General features: G+C 40.7%; 1 protein-coding gene across 1 annotated transcript; it reads right to left on the bottom strand.

Moving 5' to 3' along the window:
- Positions 1-3,492: 3,492 nt before the first annotated feature.
- scp2a (sterol carrier protein 2a) lies at positions 3,493-22,578 on the bottom strand. Its single transcript, XM_061083846.1, has 16 exons — positions 22,447-22,578; positions 21,187-21,244; positions 21,006-21,077; positions 20,500-20,631; positions 20,220-20,284; positions 19,823-19,949; positions 19,628-19,691; positions 19,066-19,152; positions 18,804-18,954; positions 18,445-18,592; positions 15,607-15,714; positions 10,890-11,043; positions 9,926-10,022; positions 7,451-7,580; positions 5,085-5,164; positions 3,493-4,116 (listed from the first exon to the last, which is right to left on the bottom strand). Exons 1-16 carry the CDS (start codon positions 22,504-22,506, stop codon positions 4,021-4,023), a joined length of 1,629 nt encoding a protein of 542 aa, XP_060939829.1. The 5' UTR covers positions 22,507-22,578; the 3' UTR covers positions 3,493-4,020.
- Between the last annotated feature and the right edge of the window lie 188 nt (positions 22,579-22,766).

Genomic DNA, 22,766 nt, shown 5'->3' with positions numbered 1-22,766 from the left:
TTGATTGTGTATGTTTGTGAGTGTACATATTTATCAGATGTATTATTGTACAGCAGCAGTGGCTGACAAACCGTTTCACTCCCAGATCTGCGAGTCTCCCTCGCAGGGAAGTGAAACGGAGAACACAATAACTCATTACAAATAAGATTAAAGTCTGTCTCTCCTTTAGCATTTCATTGGGTTTTTATTGTGTTCTCTAAGAATCAAAATGCTTGGTCGGTGTTTTTCCAGTTGATTCACTAACTCATAAAGTGCACAACAGAAAGACAAAATGGGACCAAGCAAGATAATTGAACTGTAACAAGAACCCATTCATTTGAATGCACCTATGCTATAGTTTCACATTTGAGAAACAAATTTCTCTTGTTTTTGGGGAAGGAAAAAAAAGGGGGAATTTTCTCAGCAACACCTTTCCTTACACTTGTCTTCACTGCCTTGTTGTCCTGAGTCTGAGTGGGCACTCCGCCTCATACCTGCAGTACTGTACGACAATCAACCCACAGCGAGGCGGAAGCGACGACCGTGATCACAATGAAAATGAAGACGGGTGTTTGTCCTTGTGTTGAAGTCCTGTCAAGTTGTCTTTTCACCCACGTTGTATTCCCTCTTTGCCTTAAACGACCAAAGGAGAAGCACGTGGGACCAGGGCGTTAACCCGACACACGCCAGGGGCAGGTGAGACACACGCAACACGACAATAACACCTCGCACTCTGAACTCAGTCCATATGTATGTGATATAATGCTGTACATGTGTGTGTTTCAAAAGTTGAAAAAAAAGGTGTACTGTAGATCTTATTACCATGTCAGTATGTTTCAAAAGCTGCCATTCTGTATTTGTATAAAGAAATGTTTCACTGTAGTCGAACATTTATAAAAGTGTACCAGCTCTGTAAAGAAGACAACATTGAGAGATTGAAAAATATATCAAAAATATACAAGTAGTATTCTGTTTGGAGTATTTTTTTTTAAATGGTACTGCAATTTGGGTGAAATGCAATGCGATTTTGGGCAGTAAAATGAATGACTCGATTGGCCAAGGCCCAACAGTTATTTGGATCTGCACCAAATTGCAAACTGTCATAAATAGCAGGCCCCTCATCATTTCTGATGTTTTTTAATCAAGATTCATTCATTATTATTATGAATTATGGCAAAATGTCCTATCTTACAATGTAAAAATCCACCCCCTGATCCGGACCTGGAGCATAAGCACTGATTTACTCTATCTACTCACTTGACATGAAGGTAAACACCTTCTTATTCTATAATGGACACATTGTACAGTCTGTCCGCTACCAAGTGAACAGTGTTTGGCAGAGGAGTAGGATCCACGTGAACTCTTGTTATGGAGTTCAACATTTTATTTGTATCTCGTCAAATCACATCTTCCGTAACCTTGAGGCCCTTTGCAGAGGAAGGTGGAGACCTTACATCGTTACAGAGAAAATCCTAACAGCTGCAACAATAAACAAGCTCTCAATGACGGAGAAAGAGGGAAGAAACCTCGAGCACGAACAGGACAAAGGTGATAACCTTCGTTATGGAGGTTGTGCTGTCACCTTTGCCCTTTGGATTATTCAAGCACTACAGAGCAAACAAAACAAACCCAATATTCAGTCTTCTTAAAAATTGTGCCCTTGCCGAAAGTCAACTCTCGGAAACTAGAGTGTCACTTGAAAAATCTTGCAATGTCGAAGAAGAGGAAAAAGAAAAACCTCCCTGAATCATTCTGCACCCAAACAACAAGTTTGATGGATTTCAGTTGAGTGGGTTCAACCTTGGTGGAGTTAATTAACATAACTAGAAAATCTTTTACATTCTTGCAGACATGTAGAGCAAGAAATGAAGCACGTTTCCTGAAGTCTCTCTTCATGCAGCAGCATCAATAAATGTATGGAAAAAATGTAATTTATGTACGAGGTTAAATTCCTACAACCTGTGTATTAACTGAGCTCCAAACACCAGAGGCATTTAGTCAGACACAGAACACACACATACACACACATGAATAATTAAGTTTTGAAAAGGTAACTTGCTGTCTCAAGTCTATGGTGTCAAGGTCGAATACAGAACGTCTCCAGTGGGTACAGCTGTTAGATTCCAGCTCTGTACGCTGACTTGTTTACTGAATTAATGTCTGTATGAAAGACGGCAGACTTCAGAGCATCAGCCACTTCTAACTTCCAGATGATGAATTTCGACTCATGCACAGAACTGATTCCCTGAGTCAGAGTCAGAGACGGGCCTTTGCAGAACTGAAGGGTCCCATTCAAACAGAGTTGCTAATATTTAAATATAAACGTCTGTGACTTTGAGCCGAGGGTTTCTTATTCGAGCGCCGGCTGAGCTTCTTAAGTTGACTCGAGGCGAATGGAGCCTGAAAATCCTCAGCTAACGCCACCGCTCCACTTCCCCTCATCCCACCCTTCCCACTGCGGCTGCTACTGTGGATTTCCTAAAGACCCATTAGCCCACTGCAAAAGGTCAGCGAGGAGGGGGCAGGCGGCCGTGAGGCCCTGAGCAGCCTCTGGATATTTTTCCATTTGGTTAGGGCCAACCACCTGGCAGAGGGACAGAATGGAAGAGGTCGGGGTGGAGGGGGTGGAAAGAGATGCAATTAGTGACACAGGCTGGTTCTTGCAGAAGGTGGACAGCGGTAGGTAAAAAATAAACGGACAAATGGAGGAAAAAATTGGAGGAGGGAAGTGGGACACAGATGGAGAAAAAATTTGAAAACTGAATTCCCTTTGTCTGACCAGGGGAAACTGAGCTGGAGCTACAGGCCGGATGCTGAATACAGAGGACTAACATTTTTAAATATTTTTATGATGCTCGTATGTGCAGCAAAGCTTTAGCTGCCATTCATTGCAATTAAAATAGGATTGGCTTTATTCCAAACAAACTTAAACTGTTTGAATCTCTAAAACGTTCAATCAGCAGGACAACAATGCTGGGTCTTTTAGGTTTGTTGTGGGCGGCTATAGATCAGTAGCTGGAGTCAATAACCAGCAGGTTGTGGGTTTGATTCCCAGCTCCTGCATTTAAAACATCCCTCTCACAGACAATTTTAAAAGGAAAAGCCCCCTGACACGCAAATGGAAAGGATTTATTGTAGAGTCATTGACCTCCTCATTCTCCATGAGGACATACTACATAAATAAATCAGACAGCAGAGAGCGAGGATAATAACTGACCCACTGTGTGATTGTTGTTTTGTTGCAGTGTTCTTGTCACTGCTCTTTGCTCAGGCTCAGACAGCTGTAAAAATATAGTGGTGACATGTTGCCCCCATCACAAGTGCTTACAAACAAGTTCTAATTTTTATTAGGCTACTAAAACCATTTATACCGACAAAAAGTACATCCCAGTGAAAGAGATTATTGGCTCAACCATTTGAGTATGACCCTAAAATGAGAATCTGAATATCTGAATTTCACACCATTACATTTGTAAAGCTTAAACTCTTGTTAATAAGGAATGAACACAAAGGTAGTGAACATTTATTTAATTATTTATATTATTGACAAGGCCGTCTTTAAAGGGACAAACATACCAGAAGATGTTATTTTCAAGGAATTGTAAGTATATACAGACACACATATTTCATTGATTTATATGCTCTATAGAAAATCTATGAAAATGTTTGAAGTCAAAAATGCCTTTAAACCACAGGTAAGATTTTAGACAAACAGTGAAGCTAAACTCATTTTCTAAATTGTCAATGATGTTGCATATAAAGAAGCAGCTCCTGCAGACTCAATATGTCGTCATTCACATCAGATTGAAAGGTGATGGGCCAAGATGCAACAATGATTATAAAAGCTATTCATTAATTCACTCTGAACACACTATGCAAGGATGTCAAATTAGAAGCTTGAGTTGGAACTTAAATGACATAATGAGTTATGTTATGTTATGTGAGGTTGTTTAGCAGCAAAATTACAGTTTCAGAAGGAGATATCAAGAATTGATTTATATTGGAGCTTTTACTCAGAGGATAACAAGCTGACTCGGGGTCTCACAGTTTGGCCTGGCCTGGTTTAATCTGCAGACTCTGCAGCTTCAGAGCCATCCCCATGTTTCCAGTGATCTTCAGCTTCCCTTCAAAGAACGCCTGAGAAGACAGGACAGAAAAAGGTTTCATACAAGACTCAATATGGGAAATACTTAAATATTGTCACAAAAAAACAAGCCGGACTGCGATTGTTAGGTTAAGTTCACCCGGATATCGGAAAGATATCCTGGGTATGTTGAACTGTTGAACTGCAGTTTGTATTCAGTGTAGATTATATTTATACGAGATCATTTTGTAACCATGGCAACGTGTGCATTTTGTGAATGTAAAAAATCCTATTATTTGTGCAGTCTCTATTAATAATGTTCATATGCTTGACAACACCAGTAGATAAAAAAATACATAACGTGAGGCATGACTTACAATAACGAGAATTTGATTTCGCCATGTAAATCCATGAAGAGCTGAAAATGTGCCATGACAACTGAAAAAACTGCCCAATCAGTGACCACTAACTGTTTTAAAATCAGCATTTCTTTCTTTATTTCTCATTATCCCAGTCAAACAAACCAAATACAGGTGTGGAAGTGACCTGAACTGTATTTAATCTAATGTCATCGAAATAGAATATTGTTTTTCATAGTAAATTTAAGAAATTTTATACATTTAACAAAACTCGAGCAGTGGCCGTTCCAAACCTACGTGTTTGGAATGGTTTGCTTGGCCTGCGGTAATCCTGGTTGCAGTTTTCTTGACCTATGACCCATGGTAATTGAGCTGCAGCGAGTAATAATCAACTGCAAGTCTCAGTCCACAGAACCCTGAAGCTGTTTCCCGACTGCTGCACAGAGAGCTGTTCCCCTGTGTATTCAAAGTGAATTAATACTGAACCTAACACTGTACATCCTTGGGTCCTTAACAATACACATGTGGGAAGCTGATGAGATAAACAGTTCCTGAGATATTCGTTCCACATACAGACATTTCTGGAAGTCGTAGATAGAGGTAGATAGAAATCGTACATTGAAAAAACAAATGTATAGTTTCTTAATTATACTGATACATACACTTTGTGGGTTCAGCTTTCCTGTCATCAAATCCGGAAGATCCTTGTCACACATGGACAAGGAGCAGTCTGCCTTTTTATCTAAGACAAAAAAAGAAGCATGAACTTATTTGTTTTCCAGATAAATGAGACAAAACCATGTAGAAAGTACTTGAGAGTACACGTGGCATTTTGATGACGCGGTCCATTAGCGCAAAAACATGTTCTATGTTGTAAGTTAAATGCACTCTTTGACTGAGGCATCCATTCAGAAAGCTTTGTGACTAATGTGTTCATGTATTCTGAGGTCTAAATGTGAGCTGCTGCGAATGTCACTTTGAGGGGCCGTGAATGCAGTCCATTAACCACTCAACAAGGTTTTGAACATTAATAAAGCTTAAGATATAGTGAGGTAACCAAGAGCGTCGCAACAAGGGGATCGAAGCAGGCGATCACCTGGGGTCCCAAGCTAAGGGGCCGCCACCAGAAAACCGCCGATAATGTGATACGACAGCAATGACAATTTCTTGAGTACCCCCTCAAATTCTATGACCAGTTACATACAGTAGACTGCAATGACATCATGGCAGGAAACCCCCTAACGAAACCTGAAGCCACTAGCTTTCTGCCTAAAAACGTCATTTAAGGCTACATCCGTACTAATATGTTTTCATTTGAAAATGTAGCAAGAAGAAACACTGCTGATCAAATCTTAGTTTGAAACTTAGATGATGTAGAAACTCCCAACCCCTGATTGGGTCTTTTGGGACACACCATGGCCTTCGCTGGCCTAGGTGTCTTAGAATGAAAGGGGATTTAAATTTATACAGAAAATCGTTTCAGTTCTGTTTCAAACTAAAACATAGTAGCATGGATGTAGCCTCAGATGTTTGGCTGAATACTAGAACAAGGGGTTGAGTTTGGTCTGATCCTGTGTGACATCTTGTGTCAATGATGTTATAGAAAGAAAAAAACCTGTCTCCATCATCATAAAAATAAGCATTCAGGCATTACGATGATTTACAGATTTGATGCCTCAGGCATGTTCGTACATCATCGTAATGCCTGAGGCATCAAATCTGTTGAAGACATGTTTTTTTTTCTGTAGAAGTGTGTATGTTATGAATTGCTCATTTCCCAGTCCTTAAATAATATGTTGCATTAATGTACAGAATAGAGTTATAGATTCAGTGACTTCTTTTAAATCACTTTTAAAATCCATTTCATGTTTATCTTTTTATTCCTACTCATTTGCTTTAACGTTATACCATCTTTTAATTTTTCGTCACCATTTTTACATAAGGCTCTCTTCTAAAAAAACTATTGATAAATAAAAGCATATTTATTAGCGTGAATGCATTTTTCCCCTTGAGTATCCTGCGTCTTCTTTGTATGTGTCTGAACTCCGTAAACCTGTTTTTTAAAGGTGCGATACAAATACATTAATTATTGTTACTGTTCTGATTAGAATTGATCTTACACGTCACATGTCAGCTGTAAATCAATCTAGTATATCAGCACAAATGAAAAGAGGAATCATTTTTTTACCAATTTGCTTCTTAGCTCCATTACCGAGGTCCAAGCAAGGCCATTTGCAATGTGCTCACGCTACCACCCATAAAGTTTATACAGACCACGCAGACAGACTGACTTCATAGCAGTTCCCTCTCTCTCATGGGAGAACTTGTCTCCCATGAGAGGGACGTTTGTGCATGTGCACCCCCCCAATATAATGGTTTCCTTCCAGACACATACCACATCTGTCCACCAGGTGTCACGGTAATCTGTCCAGGAGTTTCTATGTAATCCTGCTAACTAACAGACAGACAAACAAATGAAAACAGGAGGTAAATATGTGGTTTCAGGAACTGTCAGTGTTTGTGGGTGTTGCAAATTGTGAGTTTAATTTAGTAAGTTCTACATTTTGATGTGCAAATCAGCAATATCATCAAATCCATCAAATAAGCCATTTCAAGTTTTTGTTAAAACTTCATGACTTCACAGAGTGTTAGACATACCCTGAGTTTACTGGAACTGCAGTGGACTTAAACAAAACCAGACAGACAAAGCAAATCTCTAGCATCGGAAGCCATAACAATTAAATCTGATCCTTTCATTGTTCATCCTGCTGCTGAGAGGAAACGGGCCGGGCAAGCCTCACTTCTTTTCCCGGTCGGACTGACATTTATTTCACAGCATGTATTAAAAGCTGCATCACTGAGGATCCCGTTGCTCTTTCAGTGAAGTGACAGAACACAATGCATCACCCCAGAGACAGAAAAGTGGGGGAATAAGGACAAAGAAACACATTTTTATATGTCTATTTTGAATCCCACTGCTGTCACAACAATAAAATCTGAAATCACACATCTCCATACAGACACGTACCTGGGTCATTGGTGACCGAACCTTTGCCGCTTTTCACATCCACGACCCAAGTCGCCTCCTTCCCATCGGGTCCATCCCTCACTTTAAACGCAAACACTCCCCCGACCTTCTTGACAAGCTGCTCTCCCTCCTGCAAGAATCGAAACGTTCAATTAAATCATTATTGTGACATTATTGGTGGATGTTATCAAGACATCCCTTGTCATGTGAAGTCTTGAAAGTCTCTGAAAATAACCACCTATGTGAAATGTTCTTTGCTGCTAATATACAGGGTAAACTACAACAAAATAAAGGAGCTGTTAGGTTGACAGCGCCTGACCCGGTGAAATGAGTCACTACATTGTTCAGGCTGTTTGACAGAAGGTGTGACGTCTTATCCAAGGACATTTTGATTGCATATTGTGTATCCTTCATTGTGAAGACTGCGAGCTTCAGCGTTGGAATGTTCATATGGACTGGCTAACCATTCAGTCTTTTGATTTTTGTCCACCCACATTTCACCACCACGCACAAGTAAATTGAACCTCAACGCTGCTGACCCGATGGCATCTATCCATTATCTACACCGCTTATACTTTGAGGGTGGCAGGGGCAGGAGCTGACCAGCTGCCATTGGTTAAGAGGACAGGTCACCAAAACATCACAGGATGAAAACACAGAGACAATTATTATCACTTCCACCACCGGGCAATTTTCAGTTCCTAATGAGCTAAACTGTTTGTCTTTGGACTGTGGGAGGAGGGCCGTGTACACTGAGAAAACCCAAGCAGACGCAGCAAGAACATGCAACCTCCTCACAGAAAGGTTGGTGGTCAGGTTTGAACCCAGAATCCTTTCCATTAACCTTTTCCTCACCTGGTGACATCTCTACACTGTGTTCTTATTGCAGAGTGGTATGTTTGTGCAGAGGACGTCCAGGGAAACACACTCAGAAGAACCTTGTATATGTTTACGGCATAGTATTAGGGCCATATTGAAGAAAAAAATAATAATTTGAGATTAATGTGGTAATATTACAAGAAGAAAGTTGGAATTGAGAAGAAAGTTTGAGAAATAATCAGCCAGAGTTCCACTTCTTCAGGCTCCAAAGTCTGAATTTTTTGAATAACTACGAAAGCTCTTTGAATATCAGATGTAACCGATGATGACTTCACAATCGACCACTACCAAACATTTCCTCCTCTACAAAAGAGGCAACTTCCTGCGTGGTTCTCTCTTAAGAAGTGGGTCCTGATACTAAAGATAATGTGCTGTTGTTGTGCCAAATAATTCAAAGTATTTTCTTATTTGTGAAACATAAACTAAAGTACAACTTACAAAGATGCTGCACCTTCCTCATTTCAATGAAGACGACAAATTGATCCTCTAATATACCACCTCTAACATGACACGTACTGTTTGATTAATACATTACTTTTGAAAAAGTCTTGAGCCATACACTTATACAGTATCTGTTCTAGAGAAATTTGACCGATACTTGGAACCACCTAACAAACTCAAATTCCTGCAGCGTTTCAGAGCAACACTCTAACAATCCATCAGTGAGGGGATGACATTTGGTGTTTGTTGTCATGTTGACAAATGCAGGGAGCGTGAACCCTCATGTGGGGAAGTGAAATCCATCGCCCTACGGCAACTGACTTCACAACTAGCCATTCCCACGCATCATCAAGGTGTCCTCAGCTGCTCATCTCTGCACCCCGAGGGTTTGGAACGAGATGAGGAGTCAACGCCCGAGGCAACCGCATCCAGCGGTGGCATCGGAGGCTCAAACATTAATCAATGTGTTGACCTGAATGAAAAACTGTTCCATACATGTAAAAGAAAACAGCCTCAATGCTTGTTAAATTAAATATTTTGTATGTCTATGTATAAATGCAAATAATACAATATCCACTTATATACAGCTAATATGTGTTTGTCTTGCCTTTCAATTTTAGAGCTGTCACTCCTTTCTGTATTCATATACTGTACAATATAAACTATTGTGTTACATTTGTTGAGGTGCTTCACAAATTAAATATAAATTATTGTTTTATTGGTGCTGTATATGTAAATATGTATATTTATAAAATGATGGACAATGTGGGATCTTGCTCGCTATGAATTCCACTGTACATTTAATGGCATAAAGACTGCATTATATGGTCCTGAACCTGAGCTGATGATGATGAAATGTTTATGGTCCAATCATGCACGGGTCAGTCGGTGTGACGCTGTGTGTTGCTTTAGTGGATCAAAGCAACTGACGACCATAAACTGCCCACTGCACAGGTTCATTTATGATTTGCAGCCTTTACTTTTCTGCATTGGTCATGGTCACATTTGCTAAGTACGTTGAAAGCAAGAAAAAGGGAGCGAAAACAACTCTTAGATATGGCGGCATTTAATTAGATGCAGTTTATATGAGATCAGATAGAGTAGCTACACGTAAGTGTGAGGGTAATGTGTATTTGTGAGAGAATGCTGTAATACCTCATGTAAATGTTTCTCAATCTCTTTGAAGATAGGGTAGGATTTAAAACCCTCCAGACCGGTGCCTGCGCTGGTGGGCATCGCACCAATGTGGGTCCTGTGGGGAATAAAAGAAAGACACAAACTGTGAACAAAATAACCTCCAGCTCACTGAGGTTCCATACAGATTCAATCACACGTGAGGCTGTGAAGTATTTCAGAAAAAACTGAAAAGAAAAAAGAGGGGATGAAGCGATGCGTAATGTCAGTACAACACATGGCCAAACAATGAGAGGAGCTGGGAACTGTAGTAGTTGAAGAAAACTGTGCAACTGTCGGTCAATGGACACACAACAAAACAGGTTGTAGTAAAAGACACACATGTTTCTCAAGGCCTTTGCACATCCACGGCAAATAAAAGGAACCACATTCCAAATCAATCAGATGTGAATCTTGACGGCTCACTGCGACAATTTCTAAGAGAATATATTTGCATTACATTGCAATACATGCTGTGCTACCTCACAATAGTTTTGCAAACATTACGTGTGAGGTGATGTAGTGACAAGAATTACACACAAAAAAATCAAGATCGAATCAACATCAAGTGATGATGATCTGGTGCTTCTTTAACTTTTATTAAAAAAGAAAAAAATACTAAATTGTTTGGTGCAGCGTCAACGAATTTGAAGAAGTATTTTATTTGAGGAAGGTTTGTTTGTTTGTGTGAAACCTTGGAGAAATGGGCCTTGGTTTGAAAAAATAAAAAAGGCGCAATATTGCTGTTCAAAAATAAGTCGCTGAATGAATTGTATTTTTGAACCAATTTTTAAAAAAAAATCTAATAGTACATAGATAGACTATCAAAAAATAACATCAAAACTCAATTTTCTACAGCAGAGGACATGATGACAGAAATATACACTTTATAAATATAATTTTTCTGGTGTTCACGAACAGTTGAAGAAACAAGCATCTTGCTCACCCGGCCTCCTGTGGGAATCCCATCCTGTAGAGAGCCACGACGACAGCTCCTCCTAAGCCTATGTTGTGTTGCAGGGCCACTTTGGCCCCGGGGACCTGCCTCTTGTCAGCCTGCCCTCGGAGCTGCCAGCAGAGCTCGGCGCACTGGGCCAGACCTGAGGGAGCAGGAGTGGGGGGAGCGAAGGACAGAGGGTGAGGGTTAGAGGGCCGTGAGTCATCGTGAGGGATGTGGTGTGAGATCCCGATTAATTATGTGAATTGATTCGAACATTGAAAAAGAAAAGAAGAAAATCTATAATTTAAAAAGGGCAAACCACTCCAGAAGGTACTTGTATAAAAGTAGGTAAGATGCATGCGTAAGGATTGTATTTTAAGGGACGCTCATTGTGGTTCCATTCCTGGTTTGGAGAGCTTTTCAGCACACAGCTCATTTGCTCACCCAGCACATCCGGAGCAACATCAGCATTCATGTGGAGCTTTGGATCTGACAGCCTAATAAATGTAAGTCTAATCCTCACTATTCTTCTTTTCCTGTTATGAGATCCCTGGAGACTATTTGTCTTTTTAGCTGCTGCAGTTTCCACAAAGTTCTTGTTGCTTGGAACAGGACAGGCGACGTGACTGTGGGATAAAGTCAAAAGCTCGAGAAAAAGCTTGTAAGGGAAACTAGAATTTGCAATATTTTAATCACAGAGCTGAGTTTTCAAGAATTTAAGCCCAGCATGTCAAAGGTTAGGGTTACGCACCATGTAAAACATAAAACAACACAAAAAGGATACAACAGTGATCAGTAACACAGACCAGATACTACTAGTGAATAAATGTATTTTTGTTATTTATTACCTCGGTCAAGAAGGTTATGTGTTGACCCCTGTCTGTTAGTTTGATGGTTGGTCAAATGGATGTAACGCAAAAAAAACTATTTTCAGAAGACTTGGTAGAAGGATGGGGAATTGCGCCAAGAAAGAAGATGTCAAAGTCTGGTGTGGCTCAAGACAAAGGGGTGAATCCAGGAATTTCTGTATATTGCAAGTTCAAGCATTTATTATATTCTTTTGAACATTTTCACTAATCTTAAGGGGGATTAAAAATCGTAGATCTTATAATATAAGTTACACTGATGCACCCATTAATAAAAAGCTTCTAGCACTTCTCTACTCCAACATTCCATCATTACCATTCTTGGAGGAGTCAGTGATCAAACCAGCAACCCGCTAATTAGTAGACGACCTACTTTACCTCCTGAGCCACAGCCTCCGGTGTGGTCTGTGACATAGTGTTCAATCTTAGAGCAATGAGCACAAGTGCAATGAGGGAGCCCTACGTGGATGGAAACATGTACATGCAAGTAAATTACACTGTTGACCCTGAAAAAGGGAGATGTGTTGTCAAAACACACTGGTCTCTTTCATTTGTCAGGTGGCCTTGATTCAAAAAGGTTTCTAATGGTTTGACCTTCACTAATAATCCTTTTATGAAAATTCATTGTGAGACTGATTTCCTGTTTACAGTGGTGGGTAGAATAAAGAGAAACAGTGCTCAAGTAAAACCATTGTTACTTCATAGTATATATTACAATAACATAAGTAGAAGTAAAAGTACTCGTAAAAATAGGTACTTGAGTAAGGGTAAAAAAGTATACCATAAAGAACTACTCAAGTAGTGAGTAGCTTCATTAGAAAGCATTGCATTCAATCAGGATATTAAGAGGTAATAACAATGTAAAGTGCACATTGAGTGTACTTAATAAAGTGACATATTCAAAACTAGGCAATTATCAAAATACATTCTGTTGTGTTAAGCAATGTTTGCTTTTAAACATTAATTTGCATCTTTAAAATGTTCAACTGATTAACAAGACAGGAAGATTCACATATAAAAATAATATTGCAATAAATTAAACAAAGACATTTTTCACAGCAGAGTAGAAAATAAATTATATTAAAATAAAATGATCTTTCACCACAGTTTTAATGTTTATCTGTTGAACAGGCCATAAACCTAAATATTTGCAACACTTTCTTTTCTCCTTTCAAAGTAAAAGCACTCCAACATTTCTGCTGGTTTAACAAGATTTTTTGTGTTATCGTAGGACCTGAAGATGCCTGTTTCATAGTGTAGTTTCCTGGCAAATAGTTGCGCATCAAGCTGTTCTTTTATTCAAGGAAATACGGTGATCATACCACAGACCCTTACAGATCCACTCAGCGAGTGTAAAAATATATAAATCATAGAAATGGAATAGGAGCGAGAAGTGTCTGGCTCAATTTAATGGAGTAGAGGTAATTTTATTCCATCATAAATGTAACTAGTTAGGAGTACGAATTATTCCGCAAAACATCAACTCTCAGAAGTAAAATTTACTGGAAAAACTACTCAAGTACATGTAATGGAGTAAATGTATCGCGTCACTCCCTCTGCCTGTTTACTTCCTGGACAAAAGGTTTATTTGAAAAACATCTACAAAGAGGCTGTTGCAAACAAACACAGACGTCTGGCCCACAGGTTTGAGTGGCAGGTAAAACATCTTCTGTCTAATACAACTGAGATGATCTTTAAAGAATATGTCAATGCTGAGTATGGCTTTGATCCCTTAATATGTCCGGCTGACCAGGTTAAGCAATGCAGCATTCAGCAAGTGTAAAACACAATACCCTCTGGGTGACAAGTTGACTCCTAATCTGACAACTCACTCCCTATAATCTCACCAGGGTCAGCTGCTGTGTTAGTGTTGTAGACAAGCGTTTCTTCCCATCTGCTTAATGAGCTTTTGCATTCCTCCATTATCCCAATAAGCTGAAAGACTTAACAGTAAATAACTCATCATGGAGGGTCTATCACATTGTGCGTCCCTCATCCTTATTTTCTCCACGGGGACTTTGTTTGTGTACGAGCAAATTAGTCTAATTGCCAACAGAAAGGTTTACTGTCCAGTTCTCCAGGCAATTAATCAAAAGTCAAAAAGAACCTCTCGAAACCAACTCAGACATAATTTAAACGCAAAATAAAAAAGGACACGCGTCTTTCAGTGATAGCCTCTGGTAGATTCCTCTACAGAGAACACATTGCCCATTGTCTTACATGGAGACAGGGGATGATCACAAGGGTAAGTCATGTTGTAATTCACCAAATACGGCAAACTGCCCATCAGCGGTGCCTCAAGGTCCCTGCATGTCATGTAGCCTGACAGTGCTCATGCAATCCACCGGTGAGATCCCTGCAAGGGTCAGTCAACTAGGTGTCGATAGCGCTGCTCATGGCCGTCCCGAGGGAAGAGGTGGGAGCTTTACGAGCAACACCAAGGATCAGACGGAGCTTAGCTGACTGGGGCACTTGCACACTCCCAGTGTGACCCAGGAGACAGAGGGAGTATTGATGATGCGCTCTGGGAAGATCCGCAAAAGTAATGACGTAGAGGGATTGATGGTCGAGGTTTTTAGGAGTGAATGAAGAACGGCAAAGAAGGGGAGAGAAAGAGAGAAAAAACCCACAATGAATAAAATTAACAAATCAGTTTTAAAATTAAGCAAAAGGGGGTGTTTGCCATTGCTTCTTCATGGTATCCCTCACAAGAGGTGTGTGTGTGAGGGAGATGACGGCCGTTATTGCAGAGGCAGGGTAAGCAGGCTCCTCTGTTTGCTCAGTCTCCATACCAGGGTTTAATATGTTGAGAGATTACAGGGGAGGCAGGCCAAAGCCACAGCCGGCTGCCTTCTCACATGCAGGCTCAGGGTCGCACTCATGCAGTTACAACCCAGCCGGCCATCCTTAGGAGACACATGCCACCTGGTGGTCGCTGTGGTAAACACCTCTCACAATAAACACGACGATTGACGCTTTTGCAGTTTTCAACAAATTAAATTTAGGAGCATAATGAATGAAATTTAAGAGCTATGTCAAGTTCCAAAGATGTGAAGGAAGAACCGAGTCCCAGGATTACTTCAACTTCCCCATAACTGAAGATAAGGGGGAGAAGCAGAGTAGAGAATAACTCTTGATGCGCTGTTTTTAACTCTCAAAACATCAGACACCGATAGGAAGTAGCATTACGAGTTATCTAGACAGATTGAAGTGTAGGAGATTTTAAGGCTTTAAGTTTTTTCTCACCACTCACTATATAGTCACCGTTTTGTAGTGCTGTTGGAATGGTTAGTGAAAATATGTATACGTCATGGTGGACTCGTTGTATCCCACAATGCATTGTGAAAAGTAGTGTTCAACTGACCAAGCAATATCTACCATTGTGGATTGTGGCCACACTGCATGAAAGAAAAGGGGGCAACAGATTAGAAGAGAGAGAACTTGTCAAGTCTGAAAAAAAATAAATAAAAAACTAAACAGATGTGACTCAATAGAAGGGTAGCAGCAAACAGAAAAGCCTTGATTGAAAATAACTGAAAGTTGTAACAGACACTAAGTATTTTCTATTTATTAGTGTGGGAAAATAGGCACCAACAATGACATACTTACCGATGCATAGAAAATGACCAGAGTATTGTCAGAAAGCGAATAGTCATCTACATTGAACAACCAATACAATGAGTAGGGAGGAGTGAGAGATGAATCTCAACCTCTCTATCTTATGTACTGTGCTGTAACCCTCTGTGTGTAGCTCCAAACCAGTTACAAATTAGCTTCAGACTGGATTATAACCTCTGTCCCATAGTATTCAACAAGTGGCTTTCATTAAGAGTCAGAAAGTCAGAGTCTCAACATACCTGTGGCCCCCAGAGGATGTCCTTTAGAGATGAGTCCACCACTGGGGTTGACCACAACCTTGCCACCATACGTGTTGTCCCCTCTGTCAATCATCTCTCCGGCTTTCCCTGGAGAGAATGTGAAACACAAAAGAACGCAACTTAACGATTCAGAGGGATGGATTATCACTAGTTTAACATTACGATGAAGTTAACTGAGCAGTTCAAAAACACTGATGTTACTTTATTTAGCCCAGATGTGTCGGGTATTTTAGTGTTCTATCGACTTTTCGAAGCCGACCTTCTCTCTCTGTCACCACTAATATACTTCATAAAGATGATCAAACAATGTCACTGTTGGGAATGAAGGCTTCTACTGCCCGTAATAGTATTCAGGCTCGATACAGATACTTGGTGAATCATTTTTGAAAAGATATTTTAATGGCTCTCACATGTACAACTGTCCTGATAGTGTCTGGATGATTTTTAAAAAACGGTGGGAATACTGGTTCACATCCATCAGTTTGACACCAGGCACTAGGTCTGTTTTTAGTTTTTTTAACACACTATTGCCCAGAAAGTTTTGTCTGAATGTAAAGTCCGAGTCTGCTCTAAACCAACTCAAGCTGTCACAGAAGGGATCGTCATGGTTTTATGTTTTGTCATATATTTTGTTAAAACAGATGACCAATAAGTCAAGTGCAAATGATTTTTCTATTTCTTGTATTTCTTTTTGTATTTTTTGCGTCTGTCGCATGTTATAAGCATCATCAACCCTCCCCTCTCGCTCGCTGTGTTCTCACATCGAATTCTACAGACTTTATATTGGGGGGCCAGGTGGAGAAGGTCTCACTATGAGATGTGCTTCAAATCAAATCAAATCAAATCAAAGTTTATTGTCACATGCACCAATGACAGTGTCATCGGAGCAGTGAAATTCTTGTGACATGACAGGCAACATCTACGCAGTAGACAGGCTTTTTACAAAATTTAAAAAAATGACATACTATATAACATATAACATATAACATATAACATATAACATATAACATAAAACCTATAGCAGAACGAAGCAGCAACATATCAAAATGAAGCAGCAGATTGCAAAAAGAAGCAGCAGTAAGTGTTCACCGGGTGAAGGAGTGGGGAATATTAAATTAAATAATATGAATATGAATTTATGTGTAGTAAGTGTATTTGTATGGGTGGTGGAGCAGAACGTGCATGTTAACTGTTCAGAGGGTCAGTGTTGATTGTTCAAAAGCCTTACGGCCTGGGGGAAGAAGCTGTTTTTAAGTCTGGTGGTCCGTGCTCGGATGCTCCGATAGCGTTTCCCAGACGGCAGCAGTGTGAGAAGTCCACAGCCTGGGTGGCTGTGGTCCTTGATGATCTTCTGTGCTTTTCTCAGGCATCTTGTGCTGTAGATGCCTTGCACGGAAGGGAGATGGCAGCCAGTGATCCGCTCCGCTGTCTTCACCACCCTCTGCAGGGCCTTGCGATCAGCAGCAGAGCAGCTACCCAACCAGACAGTGATGCAGCCTGAGAGGATGCTCTCGACGGTGCATCTGTAAAAGTTTGTCAGTATTTTTGCAGCCATGCCAAACTTCTTCAGTCGCCTTAGGAAGTAAAGTTGCTTTTGTGCAGTTTTCACCGCCGAGTCCACTTGTTTAGACCAGGTCATGTCATCCGTGATGAACACACCGAGGAACTTGAACTCGGAGACTCTTTCCACCAAAGCTCCATTGATATGTATGGAATCATGACCCCCCCCTCTGCAGCTTCCTGAAGTCCACGATCATCTCCTTGGTCTTGCAGACGTTGAGGGACAGGTTGTTCTCTTAGCACCGTGTAACCAAGCCCCTGACCTCATCTCTATCGGCGGTCTCATCGTTGTTAGAGATGAGGCCCATGATGGTGGTGTCGTCTGCAAATTTGAGGATGATGTTAGAACTGTGTGTTGCTACACAGTCCTGCGTGTACAGGGAGTACAGGAGGGGACTGAGTACACAGCCCTGAGGGGCCCCGGTGCTCAGGGTCATTGAGGAGGATGTGTGCTTGCCCATTCTCACCACCTGGGGTCTGCTTGTCAGGAAGTCCAGGATCCAGTTACACAGTAGGGTTTTAAGATCCAGGCTCCTGAGCTCGGGGACGAGCTTGGCAGGCACAATCGTGTTGAACGCTGAGCTGTAATCCACAAACAGCATCCTCACGTATGAATCCGTGGACCTGTTTGTACGGTAAGCAAACTGCAGGGGGTCAAGGGTGTTCGGAAGGGTCGAGCAGATGTGGGTTTCATCAGGTAGAGAGGCGGCGGGCTGATCATCACTGCTATTTCTCCCTTTATAGCCTGTGATGTGTCGCAGGCCGCCCCACAAGCTTCGGGGGTCAGAGCTGAGGTAATTGGATTCCAGCTTGTCCCTGTAGTCTCTTTTTCCATCTCTGATAGCCCTCCTCAGGTCCCATCTGGACCTCCTCAAAGCCTCTGGGTCACCGGAGTTAAAGGCAGAGGTCCGTGCCCTGAGCTTAGCACGGACATTACCATTTACCCAGGGCTTTTGGTTAGGGAAAGTCCTGACACTGACCCTAGGGACGACATCATCGATGCATTTGGAGATAAATGAAGAGACAGTGTCTGTGTATTCGTTGATGTCCCCACCGGCTGCAACACAGAACATCTGCCAATCTGTTGATTCAAAGCAGTCCTGGAGAGTGCTAATGGATTCAGCACTCCAGCGTTGAACTGCCCGAAAAACCGCTTTTTCCTGTTTTAGGCGCTGTCTGTAGGTCGGGATGAGCACATACATGTACACATACATGTTAAGAAGAAACTGCGGAGGATTTCAAACACTGCAGGCGTACCTTCTGCACACAGACCCAGGGCCTCGTATGTGATGAGCTCATTGGCTGAGAAGCAGTCGTGAAGCTCGACCACATCAACGTCACTGGGCTTCAGACCTGTGGCCTCGTAACATCTTTCAGCTGCTATCCGAGACATGTCGTACCCCACCTGCACGGGAAAAAAACAAACATTAGTATGTTCTGGACTCATGTCCATCATAATAACGTTACTGCTATGTCCCATGATTGTGCAGGATATTATTTAAATTTAAAGAAAATAACATTTTTGTATTGTAAAACTTACCTTGTACTGGGAATATTATTACAAATAAAGGAATGTGTGCTATGAATTCTGAGAGAACCCCTTCCCCGTTTCATACCATCTTGATGCAGCTGTTTTCGTCAAATGTGGAGGAGAGGTCAGTCGTCATCTCTTGGGCCAAGATCTCCACTGCCTGCTTCTCCAGATGATGTTCCCTGACAAAGGCCTCGCTGGCTAAAACTGCTGCTCCTGCGCCATCTGAGGTCGGGCTGACAAGAGCAAGAGGTCGATGTAGGAAAAGAGACAAATATACACATTACATACACTTGATTCCCAGTTTAGACATTTTCTTTATTTAACACAAACTCTGTGGGACTTACCAACACTGAAGCAGGGTGAGGAAGTCAAACACCTTCCTGGAGTTTATCACCTGCTCTAAACTGTATTCCTCCTGGAACTGGGAATACCTGCAGGAATAATGCACACATATAGACATCCTATTTATGCAGTATTTATCATTTATTCAATTCCTTTTTTGTGAAACTTGTAATGTTAACAACACAGCGAACCAAAGATTTGCATAAATACTCTCACAGTGTAAACTTCTACATTGTTGATGTCATTGGTTTTTCCAATGTACTTCATATTCTCCTACTTTCTTTTCACACTTTATTCTACAGAACAGTTAAGATCATCAACCACTATAAGTTAATTAGTAAATATAAAGAGCAATTAAATATATATTACATACAAAATGTTAGTATTTTGTACCATTCTTTCAATTATTTATTCTTTCCTTCTATGCAAGTGCACTAATAGCAATGTAAAACTGTGAAAATTCCTCGTATCTGCGCACATACTTGGCCAAAAAAGCAGATTCTGATTCTGAAATAGAAATATATAAGCAGTATTATGTTTTTCCAAATTTGTAAAGTTTCTTACGGGTTCCTGGTGGAATGCTCGTGGTTCTTCCAGGCAATTTTAGCAAAGTGTTCTGGTTTCGTGCCTTTAAAACATTGAGAGAATTATTGACCTATTGAACACACTACAACTGTGAAACAATGCAAGACACAACCACAACTTTCATAGTTTAACTCATTTAAGTAATATGATGTTTAACACAAAAATAGTTTGTACCATATTTCTCCATGTGCTCCCTGCCAGCGTTGCCAAACATCTGTGGTGCTACTGGCGCTGCCACCATCCCGTAACTGTTGATCATTACCTCCAGGTGTTTGTCAACAGGGTTGGTCCTGTCCATAAACTAGAAACAGGAATTTCTATAATTCTATATTTGTATCTTTTTGTTTAAAAGGTAAATATAAGAGACAGACATTCATGTTGACAGAGGCCTCAGGCTGTCAGTGTTCTCATTTTTAAAAGAAGTCTTCACTCTGTCAAACATTTTACTTCCATTGCTCCCCAGCTGAACAGCAAAAAGCAGTAAATGAAAACAAATGAACGGCAGCAGACGTTTATACACATATATTCAATTTAATATAGATATATAAATAATTTTATATATAACAAATACCTTTGAGGACAAAGAGCCTCTTTCCATCTTCTCAAACCCCAGGGCCAGCACACAGTCAGCAAGACCTGCAAAAGAAGAAGAAAGAGTGGGTTTTACCACATCTGTTACAGAACAGGTGATACACTATGCTACAAAAGAAGTCTCTATGGAAATTCTAATACTTCTGTCTACTGTGAAAACCAGTTGAAACCACTGTTAATCCAATGACAAATCTGTTATAGAGCAACTTGGTAAACCTCCTTTATATTATAGATTTAAAAATGATTCCTTCTTCGCTCACCTCCCTGGATCACCTGCCGTGCTGAGAAGATAGCAGTGGAGCCTGTGGAGCAGTTATTGTTGACGTTGAGGATGGGGATCCCCGTCAGGCCCAGGCTGTGATAAATGGCCCTCTGCCCACAAGTGGAGTCCCCTGACCGAGCAAGATACACAATGACATGTTATTTCCTGTTTTTTTTTTGTTTTGCGCCAGTCAGTCATTAAACACATCATCAACACACCCACTCGCTTGCAGTGAATTCTCCAGACTTTAAACTGCTGTATTATCCCATGTTTCTCTATGTTTATCCGAAATCAGCTTTAGAGACACAGCCTTTTCGCCTCATTAGCAAAAAAACTTGGTTTCTTACTTTAGAAAATGTACTGTTTACGTTGTGTAGTATGTAGGAAGCTACATGGAAATATCAAGTTGGAAGTATTTAGGCTCTCACTGAATAACATGTAAACTGTAAATAATAGTATACAGAACAATCCCATTTTATTGGAGACTTGATAACAAGGTCTTACCATAGACGTATCCTACATAGGCTTGCTCAATGGCGGAATACGGGATTCCTGCATCCGCTAAGGCCATTTGACCTAAACGTGAAGTTATAAAACATGTTAGAGAACAAGATCCACTTGAGATGATCAGATAAGGTCTCTTTTGAAGGCCTGAACAAGGTCCACATTCAGGGAAGATAAGCACCTGCTTCCTTGGCCATGTCAGGGTAGTCAAAGTTCTCTCGGGCCCCAGGCTTGTCAAACTGCAGCAACATTAAAGAAAAGTCAGACCGATTAGTGCCATGCTATTTATAAACATCTTCCCTCATGTTAATAGGTTAAATCTTTCACATGAGCAAACCTTAAACTCTTCTCTGAATCAAATGCAATGAAATCTTCGGGTGGAATCCCTCTCTACAGAAGTGAGCTTCATTGAAAGACCATGGAACATTTAACTTTAACTGACAAATGCACTGGTGCATAGATCAATACATTTGAACATTGTTTGCTGGTTGCAAAACAAAACTCATTCTAAGAACAGATATTATACGATAATAACTTTTCATAAACGTTGGATGCTACGGCGAATTCCCTGTCACCAGATTTATAAAACAATAGCAACATTAAATGTGCATGTGCAGAACTGGAAGTGGCACAAACTCCTCTGACATTACTGTGATGGGAGCTTCAGATTTGTCCAGGGATCAATGACACTTGGTTTGGAGCAAGTCTGCAGATGCCTCATTAGGTAACACACCCGAATTGAAACAATACAGTTAAGGATAAAGTGTGAAATACGAGCTTAAAATAAATAAAATGGGATAAGAATATAAAACTATATATTAAAAATGTGTACACACAAAGATTCGAATAAGAGATAGTATGAGCAGCAGTAAAATGAAGTGGCAAATCCAGACAGAGTTACAGATCTGTATCGAGGGGACACTGCACAGAACAAGTTGTTGCACATGAATAACGACGAAATGCACTGAACTGATTTAAACTCAGTTTGTCAACAACGAAAATAATCCAATGCCAGAGAGAGAAACGTTTGTAATAAGCAGCCTGATGGAGACGTGACCCTTAGCCCAGATTGTGCTCTGGCTCTGTGGCCGTGAACCATGGACTGACTGGGGGGGAGAGCAAAGAGTGACGAGCTGCATAACTTGATCTATCAAAGCTAAAGACCCAGTCTCCATTAGTGTTACTTAATGTGAGCTATGCTAACTATGCTAACAAAGTGAGGGCGGTGACAGACACACGTTGAAACATTGACATGATTAAACATAACTGAACGATCTGCACACACACAGACACACACACTTCGGGATGTGCAACAACTTTCTCCTTCTTTGCGCAAGGCTATGTGAAGTTAGCATGCTAAGCGAGCTTCAAGTCTAAGAATATATAAACGTACACTGTCGAATAGTGTACATCTGTAAAGTCGTGTGTACTCGTACTTTACCTTTGTCAGACCCACACCGATGACAAACACCCTGTTCTTCATTCTAGTTGCCATGTTCATTTCTGTTGTGTTCAGTTGCAGGTCCACACACACACTGACAGGTACAGGCAGCGAGGTGAACAACAGTCCTCAAACGCACCACACGGCAAAGATCGTCTATGTGTCACACGATGCCTGACTCGGTGAGGAAAGTGTCTCTCGGTCAATGTGCACATAAAGGGTAAACACAACACGTTTTTCTTAAAACTTGTTGAACCAAATCACTAAAAAGTACACGTGCGTGTATAACTTACACGAATTGAAATATATTATGGGATTTA

The sequence above is a fragment of the Limanda limanda genome, chromosome 13 (assembly GCF_963576545.1).
Source record: "Limanda limanda chromosome 13, fLimLim1.1, whole genome shotgun sequence".
Lineage (NCBI taxonomy): Eukaryota > Metazoa > Chordata > Actinopteri > Pleuronectiformes > Pleuronectidae > Limanda > Limanda limanda.
Note: the sequence above shows the minus strand (reverse complement) of the source record. Positions and strands in the feature narration are given on the sequence as shown.

Excerpts from the sequence above, each read along its gene's own strand:
- scp2a (XM_061083846.1), bottom strand. The coding sequence starts at position 22,506 with ATGAACATGGCAACTAGAATGAAGAACAGGGTGTTTGTCATCGGTGTG. Across the intron at positions 19,950-20,219 it reads GAGGCTCTTTGTCCTCAAAG|TTTATGGACAGGACCAACCC; the intron begins GTATTTGTTATA and ends TCCTGTTTCTAG. Across the intron at positions 7,581-9,925 it reads TTGAGAAACATTTACATGAG|GAGGGAGAGCAGCTTGTCAA; the intron begins GTATTACAGCAT and ends CGATTCTTGCAG.